The 22,870-nt window shown below is 43.1% G+C and overlaps 1 protein-coding gene across 1 annotated transcript in view; it reads right to left on the reverse strand.

Moving 5' to 3' along the window:
• Positions 1-22,870, reverse strand: part of CHIT1 (chitinase 1) — a 48,037-nt gene that overhangs the window by 11,565 nt on the left and 13,602 nt on the right. The window contains 8 exon segments of the mRNA XM_059875853.1: positions 2,735-2,752; positions 2,754-2,967; positions 13,283-13,405; positions 14,078-14,097; positions 14,099-14,206; positions 14,411-14,573; positions 16,236-16,292; positions 17,174-17,455. Coding sequence (XP_059731836.1) covers positions 2,735-2,752; positions 2,754-2,967; positions 13,283-13,405; positions 14,078-14,097; positions 14,099-14,206; positions 14,411-14,573; positions 16,236-16,292; positions 17,174-17,455 — 985 coding nt within the window.

Below are 22,870 nucleotides of genomic sequence, written 5' to 3' on the forward strand. Positions count from 1 at the left end.
AAAATAAAGCCTGACACTGTTTCCCCATCTATTTTCCATGAAGTGATGGGTTCTGGCTGCGTAAAACCAGCTTGAACATCTGGAAGTTTATGGTTCACGTATTGCAGAGGCCTGGCTTGGAGAATTTTGAGCATTACTTTACTAGCATGTGAGACAAGTGCAATTGTGTGGTAGTTTGAGCATTCTTTGGCATTGCCTTTCTTTGGGATTGGAATGAAAACTGACCTTTTCCAGTCCTGTGGCCTCTGCTGAGTTTTCCAAATTTGCTGGCATATTGAGTGCAGCACTTTCACAGCATCATCTTTCAGGATTTGAAATAGCTCAACTGGAATTCCATCACCTCCACTAGCTTTGTTCGTAGTGATGCTTTCTAAGGCCCACTTGACTTCACATTCCAGCATGCCTGGCTCTAGGTGAGTGATCAACATCGTGATTATCTGGGTCGTGAAGATCTTTTTTATACAGTTATTCTGTGTATTCTTGCCATCTCTTGTTAATATCTTCTGCTTCTGTTAGGTCCACACCATTTCTGTCCTTTATCGAGCTCATATTTGCCCTTGGTATCTCTAATTTTCTTGAAGACATCTCTAGTCTTTCCCATTCTGTTGTTTTCCTCTATTTCCTTTCACTGATTGCTGAGGGAGACTTTCTTATCTCTCCTTGTTACTCTTTGGAACTCTGCATTCAGATGCGTATATCTTTCCTTTTCTCCTTTGCTTTTCACTTCTCTTCTTTTCACAGCTTTTTGTAAGAGCTCTCCAGACAGCCATTTTGCTTTTTTGCATTTCTTTCCCATGGGGATGGTCTTGATCCCTGTCTCCTGTACAATGTCATGAACCTCCGTCCATAGTTCATCAGGCACTCTGTCTATCAGATCTAGGCCCTTAAATCTATTTCTTACTTCCACTATATAATCATAAGGGATTTGATTTAGGTCACACCTGAATGGTCTAGTGGTTTTCCTACTTTCTTCAATTTAAGTCTGAATTTGGCAATAAGGAGTTCATGATCTGAGCCACAGTCAGCTCCTGGTCTTGTTTTTGCTGACTGTATAGAGCTTCTCCATCTTTGGCTGCAAAGAATGTAATCAATCTGATTTCAGCGTTGACCACCTGGTGATTACCATGTGTAGAGTCTTCTCTTCTGTTTTTGGAAGAGGGTGTTTGCTATGACCAGTGCATTTTCTTGGCAAAACTCTATTAGCCTTTGCCCTGCTTCATTCCGTACTCCAAGGCCAAATTTGCCTGTTACTCCAGGTGTTTCTTGACTTCCTACTTTTGCATTCCAGTACCCTATAATGAAAAGGACATCTTTTTTGGGTGTTAGTTCTAAAAGGTCTTGTAGGTCTTCATAGAACCATTCAACTTCAGCTTCTTCAGCGTTACTGGTTGGGGCATAGGCTTGGATTACTGTGATACTGAATGGTTTGCCTTGGAAATGAACAGAGATCATTCTGCATTTTTGAGATTGCATCCAAGTACTGCATTTCGGACTCTTTTGTTGACCATAATGGCTACTCCATTTCTTCTAAGAGATTCCTGCCCACTGCCGCTGCAGTCGCTTCAGTCATGTCCGACTCTGTGCGACCCCATGGACTGCAGCCTACCAGGCTCCTCCATCCATGGGATTTTCCAGGCAACAGTACTGGAGTGGGATGCCATTGCCTTCTCTGTTCCTGCCCACAGTAGTAGATATAATGGTCATCTGAGTTAATTTCACCCATTCTAGTCCATTTTAGTTTGCTGATTCCTAGAATGCCGACGTTCACTCTTAGCATCTCCTGTTTGACCACTTCCAATTTGCCTTGATTCATGGACCTAGCATTCCAGGTTCCTATGCAATAATGCTCTTTACATCATCAGACCTTGCTTCTACCACCAGTCACATCCACAACTGAGTATTGTTTTTGCTTTGGCTCCATCCCTTCATTCTTTCTGGAGTTATTTCTCCACTAATCTCCAGTAGTATATTGGGCACTTACCGACCTGGGGAGTTCCTCTTTCAGTATCCTATCATTTTGCCTTTTCATACTGTTCATGGGGTTCTCAAGGCAAGAATACTGAAGTGGTTTGCCATTCCCTTCTCCAGTGGACCACATTCTGTCAGACCTCTCCACCATGACCCACCCATCTTGGGTGGCCCCACATGGCATGGCTCAGTTTCATTGAGTTAGACAAGGCTGTGGTCCATGTGATCAGATTGGCTAGTTTTCTGTGATTATGGTTTCAGTGTGTCTGCCCTCTAATGCCCTCTCGCAACACCTACCATCTTACTTGGGTTTCTCTTGCCTTGGATGTGGGGTATCTCTTCAGGAATGCTCCAGCAAAGTGCAGCCACTCCTCCTTACCTTGGACGAGGTCACCCGTCTGACCTTGAACGTGGAGTAGCTCCTTTCGGCCCTCCTGCGCCCTCGCAGCTGCCACTCCTCGGACGTGGGGTAGTTCCTCTCAGCCGCTCCTGTGCCATCGCAGCCTGGCACTCTTGGTCCCATGAGGAGACTAGAGACTAAAAATTCATGTCTGAGAAGCCTGGAGAACCGAGGAAGTTCTAGACTGAGTGATCTAGAACTGTGGATTTAGTGAGGCACCTGGGCTTAAGGATAAAACCAAAAGGACATACATGGGATGGAATTTATCAGACCAGAATTCACTATGCCTGGCATCCTAGTTCAGAAGTTATGGGAGAAGGAGCCCCTGCTCTGCACAGTACTCAGGGTGGTTCTGGGTTTTCTTACTTCATAGTAAGCTAGCAGTCTTTGGTTCCCCTCCGTCTTTGGTGAAGGGATCAGGAATTCCATGCCCTGTGGCTTGAGCCCTCACTGTGGTGTCCAACGAGGAGGCCAGGGTAAAGGATCGTCTGTAGGTGGGCATAGCCACCATTGTGTGGCAGAGTCCTGGTAGTAGATGAGGAGTGTCAGGGTTAATTTTCTTTGCCTTCAAACTGGGTCTGCTCATCCAAGGCTGGTGGCTCCAGAGGAGTTTCATGAACCTTTACTGGGGCTCCAACCCTGCCACCATCCTCTTTAGATCCTATCTTAGACCCTCAACCCAGTGAGAGAAGCTACATGGACCTATAGCCAAGGGCTTGGGCTCTGGAGTCTGATGGTCATTGACTGAGTAAATATTTATTGAAGGCTTGCTGTGTGCCAGGTACTGTCCTAGATGCTTGGGATAACTCAGTGAGCAAAGATCCCTGCCTTACTCAGCAACTTATTTGACTGCTAAGCCTCAGCCTTCCTATCTATAAAATGGAAGTAATAAAAGTATTTGTCTCTAAGAGCATTGTGAAAATTAAAAGATATAATGCATGTATAAGATCTAAGACAATGCAATAAAGGGGAGCTGTGATTATGATCATTACAATCACTGCTGTTTCACTTTCAGTACAAGAGCAGAGAATTTTATTTATCTCTGTATCCCCAGTGCCTAGAACAACACCTGACACTGAGATGCACGAATAGAACAAATGAGCACAGGGCTTCTTCACCACCTCTGCACAAGGCCTTCTCCCATCGTGTACTGCTTGACATAACGCCCCCAGGCTTACAACATGAGGAGGTACACCATACAGCCCTGTAAAATAAACAAATAACGAAGACTCTTCCTTGCCAGGGTGATGGGCTCATTTTCTCCAAGAAGCCATTCTGCTTTAGTCCAGATTTCCTAGTTACTCTAGCAACCTCTTAGCACTTAGGTTATTTTCACTGTACTGACTGACGTGTATTTCTTTTTGATGGTCTGTAAGATTTACCTCTTTGATCAAATTAGAGCTTTCTGAAAGCAGAGATCAGAGCACCCTGGTAAGCTCTGTGGCATTTTTATCCAAATTTGGAAAATTCACCCCTCTGATCAGAAGCAGTCTGACAGGGCACACAGTACGCAGAGTAGAAGGCCTCTTTGTAGGAGGGGAAAGGCCTCCATTCCCCCAGATTGACCCAGAGCACATAGTTTGGAGGGCACCATGCCAGTGGGGGTTCTACCCACTCACCTCTCAACTGAAGGGTTTTGTGTGTCTCCCCACATGCCCGGGCTGGCTTCCCCTGGGACCCATACAGTTTTCCAGGTGAGAGTGGAGGGTTGGGCTGTGTGAGATCTAGACACCTGGCCCCAGTGCCTAAAGAAGTATACTTTGTTTGTGAAAGAGTCACACAAGTCCTAAAGGTTCCACCTAGCTGACACACAAAGATGTGGGCTCCTCAGAATTAACAAATATTTTAATTTAGGATACTTTGTTGTTCTTGTTTATGCTAAGAAGGAGAAATGATATGGCCAGTCTTGACTTTTAAAACATAGGATGGGCTTATAAAACCATCTAGCCTACTCAGTGAGAAAGAGCTGGGCAGGAAACCCCCCCACCCAACCCCCCCAGTCTGGATTCAGGTCTGCCCTTTCCAGGGACTGGGGTGGAGTAGGGGTGGCTCTTCCCTGAGTGACGTCCCCTGAGATGCTGTCAACTTGGGAAAGCTCTTGCCTGTTAAAGCACTTTCCAGAATGTCAGTTAGTGACAAGAAGCAAAAGTTATCCATTATTGTGAAGGAAACGGGATTGAGGGTATATGAAGGGAGCAGGAACCATTTGGACTGGAAACTTGAGCTCAAAGACAGCCTCCCAAATAGTCACTGGTTTATATGATACTGTTAGATTGGTTTATTGTGTCTAATATAAGCCAAAATGCTACACATTCTGTCACATCAAGAAGAATAAAATACCTAGGAATAAATCTACCTAAGGAGACAAAAGACCTGTACTCAGAAAGCATGAAAGCTGGCTCCTGCATGGAACACTAAAAACCAACTTTTATTATCTACAAGAAGTGCCTATCTTAACACTGAACGTTAGTGAAGACTTTAAAGGAAAACATGACAGTCTGGTTGAAAAGGTAAAAGACTTTTTGAGCACTTTGTGATCTTGCTAAAGGCTACATGCAGCCAAATGATTCCACCTTCTTCAGCTTTGTATCTGCATAGGTCCATTTTCATATGACTCTCTTCTAAATCCAAGTTTTTAACTACTTTTGTCCCCAAAATAAATTTTTATATGAATCCTATACAAAAGTTAAGGTCTGCCTAGTCAAGGGTATGGTTTTTCCAGTGGTCATGTATGGATGTGAGAGTTGGACTGGGAAGAAGGCTGAGTGCCGAAGAACTGATGCTTTTGAACTGTGGTGTTGGAGAAGACTCTTGAGAGTCCCTTGGACTGCAAGGAGATCCAACCAGTCCATTCTAAAGGAGATCAGTCCTGGGTATTCATTGGAAGGACTGATGCTGAAGCTGAAACTCCAATACTTTGGCCACCTCATACAGAGAGTTGACTCATTGGAAAAGACCCTGATGTTGGGAGGGATTGGGGGCAGGAGGAGAAGGGAATGACAAAGGATGAGATGGCTGGATGGCATCACTGACTCGATGGACATGAGTCTGACTGAACTCCGGGAGTTGGTGATGGACAGGGAGGCCTGGCGTGCTGCAATTCATGGGGTTGCAAAGAGTCGGACACGACTGAGCAACTGAACTGAACTGATACAAAAGTTTATAACTAGCTTCTCTCTCTCTCTCTCTCTCTCTCTCTCTCTCTCTCTCTCTCTCTTTCTCTATCGGGGATTTAAAGAAGCAAAGACATTTAAGTATCCCTTACAAGAAGGAGTCTGGGGGTAGGTGGTTCCAGAATCATTATAGTAGTTAAACTACATCATAAAGGATCCAGCCTCCTTCTGTCTTTCCTTTATTATCCTCCTCAGATGGTCGACTCTTTCTTTTTTCCTGGTGCTTCTCATCTCACTAACCAGTTTCTTAGCTGGAAACTTTAATGCTACATAGCAAATGGTAATACGTCCTGTGTAAGTAAATTAGTGTATCTATTAAAAATTGAAACATGGAATTTAAGGAATCCCTTGTGGCTCAGCTGGTAAAGAAACCACCTGCAATGTGGGAGACCTGGGTTCGATCCCTGGGTTGGGAAGATCCCCTGGAAAAGGGAAAGGCTACCCACTCCAGTATACTGGGCTGGAGAATTTCGTGGACTGTATAGTTCATGGGGTTGCAAAGAGTCAGAGTTGATTGAATGAATTTCAGTCACTGAAAACTACAAGATGCTGATGAAAGAAATCAAAGAAGACACAAACAGATGGAAAGATATATCATGTTCATGGATTGGAAGAATTAATATAGTCAAAATGTCTATATTACTCAAAGCAAACTACAGATTCAATGCAATCCCTATCAAATTGCCAACATCATTTTTCACAGAACTAGAACAAAAAATCTCAAAATTTGTAAGAAGAAACAAAAAACCCCAAATACCCAAAGCAATCTTGAGAAGGAAAAGTGGAGCTGGAGGAATCAAGCTCCTGACCTCAGACTATACTACAAAGCTACAGTCATCAAAATAATACAGTGCTGGTGCAAAAATAGAAATAGAGATCAATGAACAGGATAGAAAACCCAGAAATAAACCTACGCATTTATGATCAATTAATCTATGACAACAGAGGTAAGATTACAATATTGGAAAGATCCCTTCAACAAAGGTACTGGGAAAACAGGACAGCCACGTGTAAAAAAATGAAATTAGATCTTTCTTTAACTCATTTACAAAAATAAGCTCAAAATGGATTAAAGACCTAAATGTGAGACCAGACACTAAAGATCTCCTAGAGGAAAACATAAGCAGAACACTATCTGACATAAATCACAGCAACATCTTTTTCAATCCATCTCCTAGAACAATGGAAATAAAAACAAAAATAAACAAATGGGGCCTACTTAAACTCAAAAGTTTTTCTTTTGAAAACTTAACCAAGTTTTCAAAAGAAAACAATAAACAAAATGAAAAGACAACCCACTGATTGGGAGAAAACATTTGCAAATGATTTGACTGGTAAGAGATTAGTCTCCAAAATTTATAAACAGCTTATAAGGCTTAACAGCATCAAAGCAAACAATCCACTCAAAAAATGTGTAGAAGACCTAAACAGATATTTCTTTAAAAACAAAATACAGATGGTCAATAGGCACATGAAAAGATGTTCAACATCACTAACTATTCAGTTCAGTTCAGTTCAGTCACTCAGTCGTGTCTGACTCTTTGCGACCCCATGAATCACAGCACGCCAGGCCTCCTTGTCCATCACCAACTCCCAGAGTTCACTCAAACCCACGTCCATCGAGTCAGTGATGCCATCCAGCCATCTCATCCTCTGTCGTCCCCTTTTCCTCCCACCCCCAATCCCTCCCAGCATCAGAGTCTTTTCCAATGAGTCAACTCTTCGCATGAGGTGGCCAAAGTACTGGAGTTTCAGCTTTAGCATCATTCCTTCCAAAGAACACCCAAGACTGATCTCCTCTAGAATTATTAGAGAAATGAAAATCAAAAATACAATGAGATATCACCTCACATCAGCCAGAATGGTTATCTCCAAAAAAATCCACAAAAATGCTGGAGAGGATGTGGAGAGAAGGAACCCTCCTACACTGTTGCTGGGAATGTAAATTGGTACAGCTACTATAGAGAACAATATGGTGGTCCTTGAATAACTAAAATTATAGCTACCATTAGATAAGGTGTTATGTCCAACTCTTTGCAACCCCAAGGATTGTAGCCTACCAGTCTATGAAATTCTCCAGGCAAGAATACTGGAGGGGGTAGCCATTCACTTCTCCAGAGAGCTACCATATGACCCTGCAATCCCACCCCTGGGCATATATCCAGAGAAAAACATTATTTGAAAAGATACATGCATCCCAATGTTCATTGCAGCACTGTTTACAACAGCCAAGACGTGGAAGCAATCTAAATGTCCATCAACAGATGAATGGCTAAACAGGATATGGTGTGTGTGTGTGTGTGTGTGTGTGTAAGAATGAAATGATGCCATTGGCAGCCACATGGATGGACATAGAAAGCTTATACTGAGTGTAGTACATCAGACAGAGAAGAGGAAATATCATATGACATCCCTTATATGTAGAACCTAAAAAGAAATGATACAAATGAACCTACTACAAAACAGAAAGAGACTCATTTAGAAAGTGAGACATGGTTGCTGGGGGAAAGGATAGTTAGGGAGTTTGGGATGAACATGTACACACTGTTATATTTTAAATGGATAACCAACAAGGACCTACTGTATAGCGCATGGAACTCTGCTCAATGCTATGTGGCATTGGATAGTAAGGGAGCTTTGGGGGAGAATGGATGGACACATGTATATGTTGTGACTGAGTCCCTGTACTCTTCACCTGAAACTATCACAATATTGTTAATCAGCTATTGCTGTTCAGTCGCTCAGTCATGTCCGACTGTTTGCAACCCAATGAACTGCAGCACAACAGACTTCCTTATTCTTCACTATTTCTGGGAGTTTGCTCAATCTCATGTCCATTGAATTGGTGATGCCAGCCAACCATCTCATCTTCTGTCATCCCCTTCTCCTCCTGCCTTCAGTCTTTCCCAGCATCAGGGCCTTTTCCAGTGAGTCAGCTCTTTGCATCAGGTTGTCAAAGTGTTGGAGCTCCAGCTTCAGCATCAGTCCTTCCAGTGAATGTTCAGGGTTGATTTCCTTTAGGATTGACTGGTTTAATCTCCTTGCAGTAGAAGGGACTCTCAAGGGTCTTTTTCAGCACCACAGTTAGAAACCATCAATTCTTTGACACTCAGACGTTTTTATGGTCCAACTCACATCTGTACATGACTACTATAAAAATCATAGATTTGGCTATACAAACCTTTGTTGGTGAAGTGATATCCTGCCTTTTAATACTCTGTCTAAATTTGTCATAGCTTTCCTTCCAAGGAGCAAGCATCTTTTAATTTCATGGCTGCATTGATTTTGGAATTAAAAAAAAAAAAAAAAGTCTGTTACTGTTTCCATTGTTTCCCCATCTACTTACCATGACGTGATGGGACTGGATGCCATGACCTTATTTTTTGAATGTTGAGTTTTAAGCCTGCTTTTTCACTCTCCTCTTTCACCTTCATCAAGAAGCCCCTTAGTGCCTCTTCACTTTCTGCCATAAGAGTAGTAACATTGCATATCAGAGGTTATTGATATTTATCCCGGCAATCTTTATTCCATCTTGAGCTTCATCCAGACCAGCATTCACATGATGTGCTCTACATATAAGTTAAATAAGGAGGGTGACAACAAATAGCCTTGATACTCCTTTCCAAATTTTGAACCAGTCCATTTTTCCATGTCTAGTTCTAACTGTTACTTCTTGACCTGCATATATATTTCTCAAGAGGCAGGTAAGGTGGTCTGGTATTCCCATCTGTTTAAGAATTTTCCATAGTTTGGTGTGATCCACACAGTCAAAAGCTTTAACAATGAAGCAGAAGTAGATATTTTTCTGGAATTCCCTTGCTTTCTCTATGATCCAATGAATGTTGGCAATTTGATCTCTGATTCCTCTGCCTTTTCTAAATCTAGCATGTATATCTTAAAGTTCTTTGTTCACAAACTGTTGAAGCTTAGCTTGAAGGATTTTGAGCATCACTTTGCTAGCATGTGAAATGAGTGCAATTGTGTGGTAGTTTGAACATTCTTTGGCATTACCCTTCTTTGTGGTTGGAATGAAAACTGACCTTTTCCAGTCCTCTGACCACTGCTGAGTTTTCCAAATTTCTAATGGCATATTGAGTGCAGCACTTTAATAGCATAATCTTTTAAGATTTGAAATAGCTGAGCTGGAATTCCATCACCTCCACTAGCTTTGTTTGTAGTAATGCTTCCTAAGGTCCACTTGACTTCACACTCCAGCACGTCTGAATGTAGGTGAGTGATGATACCACTGTGGTTATCCCAGTCATTAAAACCTTTTTTGTATAGTTCCTCTGTGTATTCTTGCCTCCTCTTCTTAATATCTTCTGCTTCTGATAGGTCCATACTGTTTCTATCCTTTATTGTGCCCTTTTTTGCATGAAATATCCCTTGGTATCTCTAATTTTTCTTGATGAGATCTCTCGCCTTTACCATTCTATTGTTTTCCTCTATTTCTTTGCACTCTTCACTTAAAGCCTTCTTATCTCTCCTTGCTATTATTTGGAACTCTGCATTCAGATGTGCATCTTCCTTTTTCTCCTTTGCCTTTAGCTTCTCTTCTTTTCTCAGCTATTTGTAGGCCTCCTTAGATAACCATTTCCCTTTTTGCATTTCCTTTTCTTGGGGATGGCTTTGGTCACTGCCTCCTATACAGTGATAGGAACCTCTGTCAGTAGCTCTTCAGGCACTCTGCCAGATCTAACCCCTAATCTTCCAGATCTAACCCCTTGGCCCTATTTGTCACTCCCGCTGTATAAGCATAAGAGATTTTACCTAGGTCATACCTGAGTGGCTTAGTGGTTTTCCCTGCTTTCTTCAACTTAACTCTGATTTTGCAATAAGGAGCTGATGATCTGAACCACAGTCAGCTTCAAGTCTTGTTTTTGCTGACTGCATAGAGTTTCTTCACCTTTGGCTGCAAAGAATATAATCATCTAATTTTGATATTGACATCTGGTGATGTCCATGTGTAGAGTTCTCTCTTGTGTTGTTGGAAGAGGGTGTTTGCTATGACCTGTATGTTCTCTTGCCAAAACTCTGTTAGCCTTTGCCTTGCTTCATTATGTACTCCAAGGCCAAACTTGACTGTTACTCCAGGTATCTCTTGACTTCCTACTTTTGCATTCCAGTCCCCTATTATGATAAGGACATCCTTTGGGGGTGTAGGTTCTAGAAGGTCTTGTAGGTCTTCATAGAACTGTTAAACTTCAGCTTCTTTGGCGTTAGTGTTGGGGTACAGGATTGAATTACAGATGTTCAATTCCAGATATTCAAGCTGGACTTAGAAAAGGCAGAGGAACCAGAGATCAAATTGCCAATATCCATTGGATCATTGAAAAGGCAAGAAAATTCCAGAAAAACATCTACTTCTGCTTTATTGACTATGCCAAAGCCTTTGACTGTATGGATAACAACAAACTCTGGATAACTCTTAAAGAGATTGGAATACCAGACCACCTTACCTGCCTCTTCAGAAATCTGTATGCAGGTCAGGAAGCAACAGTTAGAACTGGACATGGAACAACAGACTGTTCCAAATTGGGAAAGAAGTAAGCCAAGGCTGTATATTGTCACCCTGCTTATTTAACTTATATGCAGAGTACATCATAAGAAACACTGGGCTGGATAAAGCACAAGCTGGAATCAAGATTGCCAGGAGAAATATCAATAACCTTAGATATGCAGATGACACCACCCTTATGGCAGAAAGTGAAGAACTAAAGAGCCTCTTGATGAAAATGAAAGAGGAGAGTGAAAAAGTTGGTTTAAAGCTCAACATTCAAAAACTAAGATCATGGCATCCAGTCCCACCACTTCATGGGAAATAGATGGGGAAACAGTGTCAGACTTTATTTTGGGGGGCTCCAAAATCATTGTTGGTGGTGATTGCAGCCATGAAACTAAAAGACACTTACTCCTTGGAAGCAAAGTTATGACCAACCTAGACAGCATATTAAAAAGCAGAGACGTTACTTTGCCAATGAAGGTCTGTCTAGTCAAAGCTATGGTTTTTCCAATAGTCATGTATGGATGTGAGAGTTGGACTATAAAGAAAGCTGAGCATTGAAGAATTGATGATTTTGAACTGTGGTATTGGAGAAGACTCTTGAGAGTCCCTTGGACTGCAAGGAGATCAAACCAGTCAATCCTTAAGGAAATCAGTCCTGAATATTCATTGGAAGGACTGATGCTTAAGCTCCAATAATCTGGCCACCTGATGCAAAGAACTGACTCATTGGAAAAGACCCTGATGCTGGGAAAGATTGAAGGCAGGAGGAGAAGGGGACAACAGAGGATGAGATGATTGGATGGCATCACCAGTGCAACGGACATGAGTTTGAGTAAGCTCTGGGAGTTGGTGATGGACAGGGATGCATGGCGTGCTGCAGTCCATGGGGTCACAAAGAGTAGACATGACCGAGTGACTGAACTGAACTGAACTGACTGTGATATTAAATGGTTTGCTTCAGAAATGAACTAAGACCATTCTGTCATTTTTGAGATTGCACCCAAGTACTGCATTTCTGACTCTTTTGTTGACTATGAGAGCTACTCCATTTCTTCTAAGGGATTCTTGCCTACAGTCGTAGATGTATTCATTATCTGAATTAAATTTTCCCATTCCCATCCATTTTAGTTCACTGATTCCTAAAATATTGATGTTCACTCTTGTTCCTGCTTGACCACATCCAATTTACCTTGATTCATGGACCTAGCATTCCAGGTTTCTATGCAATATTGGTATTTACAGCATTTGACTTTGCTTTCACCACTGGACATATCCACAGCTGGGAGTAATTTCCTCTTTGGCTCAGCCTCTTCATTGCTTCTGGAGCTATTTCTCTGCTCCCCTCCAGTAGCATCTTTGACACCTACTGACCTGGGCAGTTCATCTTTTAGTGTCTTATCTCTTTGCCTTTTTATATTGTTCATGGGGTTCTCAAGGAAAGAATTCTGAAGCAGTTTGCCATTCTCTTCTCCTGTAGACCACAGCTTGTCAGAATTCTCCACCATGACTCATCTGTCTTGGGTGACCCTACATGGCATGGCTCATGGTTTCATAAAGTTACACAAAGCTATGATCCATGTGATCATTTTGGTTAGTTTTCTGTGATTTTGGTTTTCATTTTGTCTCCCCTCTGATGGATGAGGATAAGAGGCTTATGCAAGCTCCTTGATGGAAGGGGCTAGCTGTGGGGAAAACTGTGTCTTGCTCTGGCAGGCAAGGCCATGCCCAGTAAATCTTTAATCCAATTTTCTGCTGTTGAGTGAGGTTATGTTCCCTTGCTGTAGTTTAGCCTGAGGCCAAACTATGGTAGGGGTCATTGTGACCTTCTCCAAAGGGACTTATGCCAGTTCACCATGCCTCCCAAGACTGCTGCTGTCTGTGTCCCTGACCCTGCGGCAGCCCACTGTTGACCCACGCCTCCACCAGAGACTCCCAAACACTTGCAGGCAAGTCTGGCTCAGTCTCTTTTGGGGTTACTGCTCCTTTATCCTGTGTCCTGGTGCACACAAGGTTTTGTTTGTGCCCCTCCGAGTCTTGTTTCCCCAGTCCTGTGGAAGTTTCTCCTCGGCAGTGACATGCAACAGGAAAATAAAGCAAACAAACAAGCATGAAACAGACAAATCCTGTCTTCTCCATGCCTTGCTTGGTATCCTGCTTTTCCCTTCCATTAGGTTTCTTAAGGCTGGAAAGGGGCCACTGGAAAGGGCCTGTGCAGGGCGTTTTCTATCACTTCACACCTTGAGTCTGTCCATGACCCCACACACTCCCTGCCTCTTACAGAGGGAGCTGTCGTGCCCTGTAGTCTTCTCCCAAGAGCCATGGAAGTCATAGGCCATCAGGCTTTGGAAATCCAGGTTCCTGCATGAGGCATGGGAAGAGAGGGTGAGGGGCTAGTGAGTAGGGTGGAGCTCTCCCCCTTGCTCACTCCTTCCTTCCCCGCATGGTGTGTGGCCTGGGGAGAGACCAGCCAGCCACACACTGGGTGGTGGGAGCAGGCTCTCTCTGGCTCTGGGAGACACGAGACCCCGGTGGCACTCCCCAGTCACTGCATTATCCAGGCCATTCTCATTCTTGGCAGCTCGCGTCTTTAGCATGCTCCCCCATCTGTCCCCTCAGCACCCTCAGGACAGAGTCCATTCAGGATGCCTTATGCTATTTTGAAGGGAAATCTAGTTCAGCATTTCTCAAATTTTAGTTGTACAAATAAATTACCTGAGAATCTCATTAAGGTAAAGGTTCTGATTCTATAGGTTTGGGGTGGGAAGGAGCTAGACAACTCATTCTCCTAGAGATGCTAAGGGCTTCCCTCTTTCCCCTCCCAGGAGTATTTCAAGACTGAATTCTTAAGGGAAGGTCCAGGGCTCCAAAGAGAGGGTCTCCAGAGGAGTGAAGTAGCAGATATGGTAAGCAAATCCTTTCTGGGTCTGCTGGTGGTACAGGTGAGTCCCCACTCTGAGGGAGGCTTAGCTTGCCCTTGGTCTCTCTCCCCTGCAGAGAACACAGAGTCCACGCCATCTGCCTGAGACTCACAGAGCAATTTTGTCCACCTCATTCATATCCAGCTTCTTTGCAGGGTCGTCCTGCTGGGATGGCTCAGCTCAGCAGAAGGCATGCCTTCCTTGAGGTCTGGGCTTCCTGCTGAAAGGCATTGACCAGGTCCTGCAAGAGTAGCTCAGAGTAAACACACAGGCAGGGATGTGCCATGTAGCACAGTGAACCCCAAGCAAATTTTCCCATGCAGGAATCTGAAAACTGACCACAGGTCGATACTTTGTAGATAAATAAAGCAGCTGAGCCTGGGGCAGAGCAGCACCTATGTGTCCCCCTGACCAACTAGATCTCTCCTACCTCACCCAATCATACCTGCACCAGGGCGGTGAAGTGCTGCTTATCTGAAGGAGGGTTCCCTCAGCTTCCTGGGTACTCCCAGTCAAGGACAAGGCCATCAAAGTCATATTTGTGCAGAAACCTGATGGCTGAGTCGACAAAGGTCTGCCAGTTGTTGACTGTAGCTACCATGTCTGTCCTGAATATTCACTGGAAGGACTGATGCTGAAACTGAAACTCCCATACTTTGGCCACCTGATGCGAAGAGCTGACTCATTTGAAAAGACCCTGATGCTGGGAAAGACTGAAGGCAGGAGAAGGGGATGACAGAGGATGAGATGGCTGGATGGCATCACTGACTTGATGGACGTGAGTCTCAGTGAACTCTGGGAGTTGGTGTTGGGCAGCGAGGCCTGGCGTGCTGCAGTCCATGGGATCACAAAGAGTCAGACATGACTGAGCAGCTGAACTGAAGTGAACCAAGTCCGTGAGCCTGTGGGGTGATGAAGGGCAGTGTGGGCCTGTCTTCATGTGGTACAGGGGGTCATGCTTCTTCAGAGTCATGAGAGAAACTTCTCAGGATATTGGCACTCGGCTATCTAGGCCAGCACAGTGCTGGAGGCATGCTTCAGAAGCTGCTGGCTATTTGCTGGGGGGGTATAGGCCCGGCTAAGGGAAAGGGACAATGTAGAAGTGTGCTCTGCCTCCAAACACTGACATCAACAGGGGCACACTGACTCACTAAGAGCTCTGCTTCCCAAAATTTCCTCCAGAAGCCTACTGCCACTTCCCTGCCCAGAGATTTATCCTACTCTGAATCAGAGCTGGCTGTCAACCTAGCATGGAGGTTGGGAAAAAGAAGAGGAGTCAGTTTCTAAGATGAAGAGGAAGAGAAGCCCAGCAGGTTAGTGAGGATCTGGGTAATCTTGAGAGCCTGCTGGGCAACTTCCTTGGCAGGATAACACGGTCACTTTTCTTCTAAGTCACATTTGTAGAGTGCTTCGTGGCTATTATTATTACTGTTACTAATCCAGAGCTCTTTAAAAATCCTAAGGTGCCCCAGGAACTACCCCACCACATCCCACTTTCTCAAGAAGTCCCTGGCCTACTTGGGGGTCTTGAGTTTTTAAAGACTATTTCTATCTCTTTTTTTTTTTTTTTTTTGACTTATTTAATAGCATCAGTTTTTAAGTGGGGTTTGTGTGCCCAGGAACTCCAGGCTAAGAACTCTGAATTTCAATGAAAAATCTGTATAACTAGTGTTTTGGGAAGGGGAATCATAAAATTCATCAGGTTTTTAAAAGGGGTCATGATCCAAAAATATTAGAAAGACTGGCTTAAAATTTAGGGGACCATATTTATGACTTTCTAGGAAAACTCTGATTCCAAATATACCATTCCACTATCTCCATAAATAATCAAAAATATCTTAGAAATGTCAATATTCTGCTATCCCAGCTCGATCTCACTGACTGTCTTTGACACCCAGAAAGGAAACAAAAATTCCCAGATACACTGTTTCAGAGCTCAGAAAGTATAGGCATTAAATGTTGTCTGGGATTAGTTGAGACTCTCCCTCTACCCATTTCATGGAGGAAAAGGCTGAGGCCTGAGACAAGGTCAGAATCTCTGGGCCGCATTTAAAGCAAGACAATATACAATGGCCTGGAGCTAAAGCCACTCCACTGCCTCCCAGTGAAGTAGCAAGAACTCAGAAGGAAGCTCAGCTCTCAGAGTCCACTCTTCCCTCTCATCCCCCCTCACCCTGGCCACACCTTAGCATGGCTGATTCCCTGACGGGGGTTTCTCTGGCCAGTTCCCCATCAGGGACCCTGCCATGTAGGTGCCCACAACAACTCACTTCTGAGTGCCAAAGCTCCAGCCCCCAATGGCCAGCAGCGTCTTCAGCTTGGAATTCCTAGGGAAGACAAGAGAAGGGCCAGGATTGATCCAGCCAGGTCCTGGGACTCATTTCACTAACAAGGAAGCAAGGAGACTTGCAGGGCTGATGGGGTGAGGTGAGGTTCAGTTCAGTTCAGTCGTTCAGTCGTGTCCGACTCTTTGCAACCCCATGAATCGCAGCATGCCAGGCAAGGTTGGGGACATCTAAATCCCTATGCTCAAAATCAGTACCAGGGAAGCTCTAGATTGGGAAAGAAAAGACATATTCTGGCCTTTAAGGACCTCTTCTCTGGCTGGGGAGCTGTACACTCAAGGAGCTCAGAAAGCAAGAGACCAGGGCAGATCTTCAGACAGGCTTTATTAAGGTAGTAATAACACTTGAGCTGGGCTTCCCTGGTGGCTCAGCAGGTAAAGCGTCTGCCTGAAATGCAGGAGACCTGGGTTCGATCCCTGGGTCAGGAAGATCCCCTGGAGAAGGAAATGGCAAACCACTCCAGTACTCTTGCCTGGAAAATCCCATGGACAGAGAAGCCTGGTAGACTACAGTCCATGGGATCACAAAGAGTCGGACACGATTGACCAACTTCACTTTCTTTCTTTCTTAACGCTTGAGCTGAAAGATAGATTTTAGGAGAAATAAGGGCACTCATTCCCAGCAGAGGAAAAGTTTCACAATCCAGATTCCATGTAGACCTAAACTGGAAGGGCCCTAAAGAAGTCTTTATCTACACTCGCCTCTTCCATATAAGAACAAGAAGCTCAGAGAAGAGATGAGATTTGCCCAAATCCACATAGCAGGTCTGTAGCTAGATTGCAGTGCTGGGGAAGGTTTCTGGCTTTGAGAGGAGGCACCTGCTTTCTCCACCTCCCACCCTGACTCCCTCCACTGCAGCTCACATCTTCCGTAAGCCATGGAATTCCTTGTAGAGTGTCTCTTCATTCCACTCTATGGAGCTGAGTTGGTGACTGTCCATGCCAGCAAAGGTACGGATGAGGTGGGTGTACAGACTGGGGTCCACATCCTTGGGTAAGAAGCAAGCAGACCCCTCTCTGTACTGGACCCAGTTAGTGAAGTAGCAGACCAGTTTTGCAGCAGAGCCTGGCCAGTCGGGGCAAAGAAAAGAAATGGCAATCAGAAAGGCCTGCTGTGGACTGGCACCTTCTGCCTGGAGGCAGAACCTACGTCATGCCAGAGTGTGTTAAACATGGCCCTTTGTCAACTGAAGGCAGAGGCGGGACTTTTAAAACACAGCTTGGAATACTTTAGAATGTTAACTAAAACACAAATACTTAAGGTAGCAGAGAGGAGGCCACAGGCACAGGCTGAGTTTATGTTTCTTTAGTCTTGCTTCAAAGAGGTTTGCGTTTACTATTATCCCCATGGGGTTGCAAGGAGTAGAACACGACTGAGCGCCTTTCAGTTTCACTTGCAGGGCACCTGTTTATTAATATTACTGACAGAAAGTGAAAGTGTTAGTCACTCGGTCGTGTCCAACTCTTTGCAACCCCATGAACTGTAGCCCTCCAGGCTCCTCTGTCCATGGGACTCTCTAGGCAAGAATACTGGAGTGGGTTGCTGTTCCCTTCTTCAGGGGATCTTCTTGACCCAGGGATCTAACCTGGGTCTCCTGCATTGCAGGCAGATTCTTTACTGTCTGAGCTACTAGGGAAGCCCAAGGTTCTAATAAAAAGTGTATTTTCTCTAAGAAACGGCAGCTTGTTTCTGGCACCCTCACAGCCTGTGGAAGGAAGGACTCTGTGTGTAGGGCTTCTCCTTCCAGGTAGGAGGTTGTCTAGCAGTGATGGCTCCCACCAAAGGCAGCACTGTGTTAATTTGGCCAGAACATCAGGAAACAAGGATCTCTGCAGCTGCCAGAAATATACATTGGGCTGATCTTCTCTTTAGCCTTGGCTTAGAGGTCCCAATCTGAAAATGATGGTTTGGTCTCTGAGGGCTCGTTTAGCCTCAAGACTATGATTGTGTGTGTTGTACAGGCCAACATTTTATGCCAGAGACTTGGCAGAGTGAGTTTGGACTGGAGCATGTCTGTGGCCATGGTCTAGACCCCAGAATTTTGTTTTGCACAGACAGGTTCTCTCAGCAACCCCCTCCAGTCCCCATGTGAGCAAAGAGAGGATGGGGTGGGGAGGGCGGGGCAGTGATGAGTGGCTATAGGAGGGTGTATGGGAACCCAGAGCATGGAAAGCTGGCTGAGACTCCCCACCCCCAAGCCCATGGCGCACTCCCAGGAAGGGGAGTCAGAACCCTTAGATTGTCACTGGCCCTAACCAGTGGTACCTGGGGGTGAAGTTTGCAATTGGGACTGGAGGTGTTGCCTGAGTGATATAGAAGGAGGATTAATGACTTTCCCAAAGCAAAAGAAGGAAGGAAGGGATTAACCGGTAGAACACATACCTGGGACCATCTAGGAAGGAGCCAGGAGGCTTTTTTTAAATTTTGTATCATCTTGCCATAGCATATGGAATATTGTGCATGTATTTTTGTACTATATAGGCAACAGAGTCTGGTTAACAACAGGAACCTTGGAATTTCATGCCTAGGTTGAAATCCCAACTCTGCAACTTTTTAGCCAAATAATTCAACTCTCTGCTTCATAAAATGGGAATGATGATTTTTCTTATTTCCAGGACTATTGTGTGAATGGAGATGTGTATGAAACACACAGAGGAATGTTGCCTTAGTAAGTCTGTTTTACGTGCTTTACGTATATTAACATTAACCCTTCATCCACACAAGATTCTATTGTCATAAGTAAGAGTCACACAGCAAATTCCCACTGGCTATCTATTTTACATATGACACTATATAGGTTTCCGTGCCACTCTCTCCATACATCCCACCCTTTCCTTCCTTCCAACCATGTCCGCAAGTCTGTTCTCTGTCTGCATCTCCAATGCTGCACTGCAAATAGGTTCATCAGTATCATCTGTCTAGATTCCCTGCTGCTGCTGCTAAGTCGCTTCAGTCGTGTCCGACTCTGTGCGACCCCATAGACGGCAGCCCACCAGGCTCCCCCGTCCCTGGGATTCTCCAGGCAAGAACACTGGAGTGGGTTGCCATTTCCTTCTCCAATGCATGAAAGTGAAAAGTGAAAGTGAAGTCGTTCAGTCGTGTCCGACTCTAGGGACCCCATGCACTGCAGCCTACCAGGCTCCTCTGTCCATGGGATTTTCTAGGCAAGAGTACTGGAGTGGGCTAGATTCCCTATATATGCATTAATATACCATATTTGGTTTTCTCTTTCTGACTTTAGGCTCTAGGTTCATCCACCTCATTAGAACTGACTCAAATGCATTCTTTTTATGGCTGAGTAATATTCCATTGTGTATAGGTACCACAGCTTCTTTATCCAGTAATCTGTAGATGGATATCTGGGTTGCTTCAATGTTCTAGCTATTGTAAATAGTGCTGCAATGAACAATGAACATGTGTCTTTTTCAATTTTGGTTTCCTTGAGGTATATGCCTAGGAATGGGATTGTTGGGCCATATGGTGGTTTTATTCGTAGTTTTTTAAGGAATTTCCATACCGTCTTCCACAGTGGCTGTATCAGTTTACATCTAAACAACCATGCAAGAGTGTTCTCTTTTCTCCACACCCTCTCCAGCATTTATTGTTTGTAGACTTCGGATGATGGCCACCTGACTGGTGTGAGGTGATATCTCATTGCAGTTTTAATTTGTGTTTCTCTAATAATGAGTGATGTTGAGCATCTTTTCATGTGTTTGTTAGCCTTCTGTATGTCTTCTTTGGAGAAATGTCTATTTAGGTCTTTTTCCCCACTTTTTGATTGGGTTGTTTGTTTTTATGGTATTGAGTTGTATGAGGTACTTTTATACTTTGGAAATTAATTTTTGTCAGCTGTTTCATTTGCTATTATTTTCTCCCATTCTGAAGGCTGTCTTTTCACCTTGCTTATAGTCTCCTTTGCTGTAAAAAAGCTTTTGAGTTTAATCAGGTCCCACTTGTTTACTTTTTTGTTTTTATTTCCATTACTCTAGGAGGTGGGTCATAGAGGATCTTGCTTTGATTTATGTCATCGAGTGTTCTGCCTATGTGTTCCTCTAAGAGTTTTATAGTTTCTGGCCTAACATTTATGTCGTTAACTCACTTTGAGTTTATCTTTGTGTATGGTGTTAGGAAGTGTTCTAATTTCATTCTTTTACAGGTAGCTGTCCAGTTTTCACAGCACCATTTATTGAAGAGGCTGTCTTTGCTCCATTGTATATTCTTGCCTCCTTTGTCAAAAATAAGGTATCCATAGGTGCATGGGTTTATTTCTGGGCTTTCTATCTTGTTCCATTGATTTATATTTCTGTTTCTGTGCCAGTATCATACTGTCTCGATGACTGTAGCTTTGTAGTATAACCTGAAGTCAGGAAGGTTGATTCCTCCAGCTCCATTCTTCTTTCTCAAGACTACTTAGGCTATTAGGGGTCTTTTGTGTTTCCATATGAATTGTGAAATTTTTTGTTCTAGTTTTGTGAAAAATGCCAATGATAATTTGACAGGGATCACATTGAATCTGTAGATTGCATTTGGTAGCATAGTCATTTTCATACCATTGATTCTTCCTACCCAGGAACATGGAATATCTCTCCATCAGTTTATGTCATCTTTGATTTCTTTCATCAGTGTCTTACAATTTTCTGTGTACAGTTCTTTCATGTCCTTAGGTAAGTTTATTCCTAGGTATTTAATTCTTCTTGTTGCTATCGTGAATGGTATTGATTCCTCAATTTCTCTTTCTGATTTTTCATTGTTAGTTATAGAAATGCAAGTGATTTCTGTGTATTGATTTTGTATCCTGTGACTGCTAAATTCACTGATTAGCTCTAGTAATTTTCTGATACCGTCTTTAGGGTTTTCTATGTACAGTACCATGTTATCTGCAAACAGTGAGAGCTTTACTTCTTCTTTTCTGATCTGGATTCCTTTTATTTCTTTTTCTTCTCTGATTGCTGTAGGACTTCCAGAACTATGTTGAATAATAGTGGTGAAAGTGGACACCCTTGTCTTGTTCCTGATCTTAGGGGGAATGTTTTCAGTTTTTAACCATTGAGAATAATGTTTGCTGTAGGCTTATCATGTATGGCCTTTACTCTGCTGAGGTAAGTTCCTTCTATGCCCATTTCCTGAAGAGTTTTAATCATAAATGGGTGCTGAATTTTGTCAAAGGCTTTTTCTGCATCTATTGAGATTATCATATGGTTTATATCTTTCAGTTTGTTAATATGGTGTATCACATTGATTGATTTGTGTATATTGAAGAATCCTCACATCCCTGGAATAAACCCAACTTGATCGTGGTGTATGAGCTTTTCACTGTGTTGCTGAATTCTGTTTGCTAAAATTTTGTTGAGGATTTTTGCATCTATGTTCATCAGTGATATTGGCCTGTAGTTTTCTTTGTGTGTGTGTGTGTGTGTGTGTGTGTGTGTGTGTGTGTGTGTGTGTGTTTTGTCTGGTTTTGGTATTGGGATGATGGTGGCCTTATAGAATGAGTTTTGAAGTGTTCTTTCACCTGCAATTTTTTGAAAGAGTTTTAGAAGGATAAGCATTAGCTCTTCTCTAAATGTTTGATAGAATTCTCATGTGAAGCCATCTGGTCCTGGGCTTTTCTTTTTTGGGAGATTTTTGATCACAGCTTCAATTTCAGTGCTTGTAATTGGGTTGTTCATAATTTCTACTTCTTCCTGGTTCAGTCTTGGAAGATTGAACTTTTCTAAGAATCTGTCCATTTCTTCCAGGTTATCCTATTGTCATATAGTTTTCATAACAGTCTCTTGTAATCCTTTGTATTTCTGCACTGTCTGTTGTAACCCCTCCTTTTTCATTTCTAATTTTGTTGATTTGATTCTTCTTCTTCTTTTTTTTTTCTTGATGAGTCTGGCTAAAGATTTGTCAGTTTTGTTTATCTTCTCAAAAAACCAACTTTTACTTTTATTAATCTTTACTATTGTTTCTTTTACTTCTTTTTCATTTATTTCTGCTCAGATCTTTATGATTTCTTTCCTTATACTAATTTTGGGGTCTTCTTCTTCTTCTTCCTCTTCCTCTTCTTCTTCCTCCTCCTCTTCCTCCAGTTGTTTTAGGTGTAAAGTTAGGTTGTATCTTTGATGTTTTTCTTTTTTCTTGAGGTAGAATTGAATTTCTATAAACTTCCCTCTTAGAACTGCTTTTGCTGGATCCCATAGGTTTTAAGTTGTGTTTTCATTGTCATTTGTTAGTAGAAAGTTTTGATTTCCCTTTTGATTTCTTCAGTAATCCATTGGTTATTTAGAAATGTGTTGTTTAAATCTCCATGTGTTTGTGTTTCTTACAGTTTTTTTCTTGTAATTGATATCTAGTCTCATAGCATTGTGGTCAGAGAAAATGCTTGATATGATTTCAATTTTCTTAAATTTACAGAGGTTTGATTTGTGACTCAAGATGTGGTCTAACCTGGAGAATGTTCCATGTGCACTTGAGAAGAAGGTGGATGCTTCTGAATTTGGATGGAATGTCCTGAAGATATCAGTGAGATCCATCTCATCTAACGTATCATTTAAGACTTGTGTTTCCTTATTAAT

This window comes from Bos taurus, chromosome 16 (genome assembly GCF_002263795.3).
Source record: "Bos taurus isolate L1 Dominette 01449 registration number 42190680 breed Hereford chromosome 16, ARS-UCD2.0, whole genome shotgun sequence".
Taxonomy (NCBI): domain Eukaryota; kingdom Metazoa; phylum Chordata; class Mammalia; order Artiodactyla; family Bovidae; genus Bos; species Bos taurus.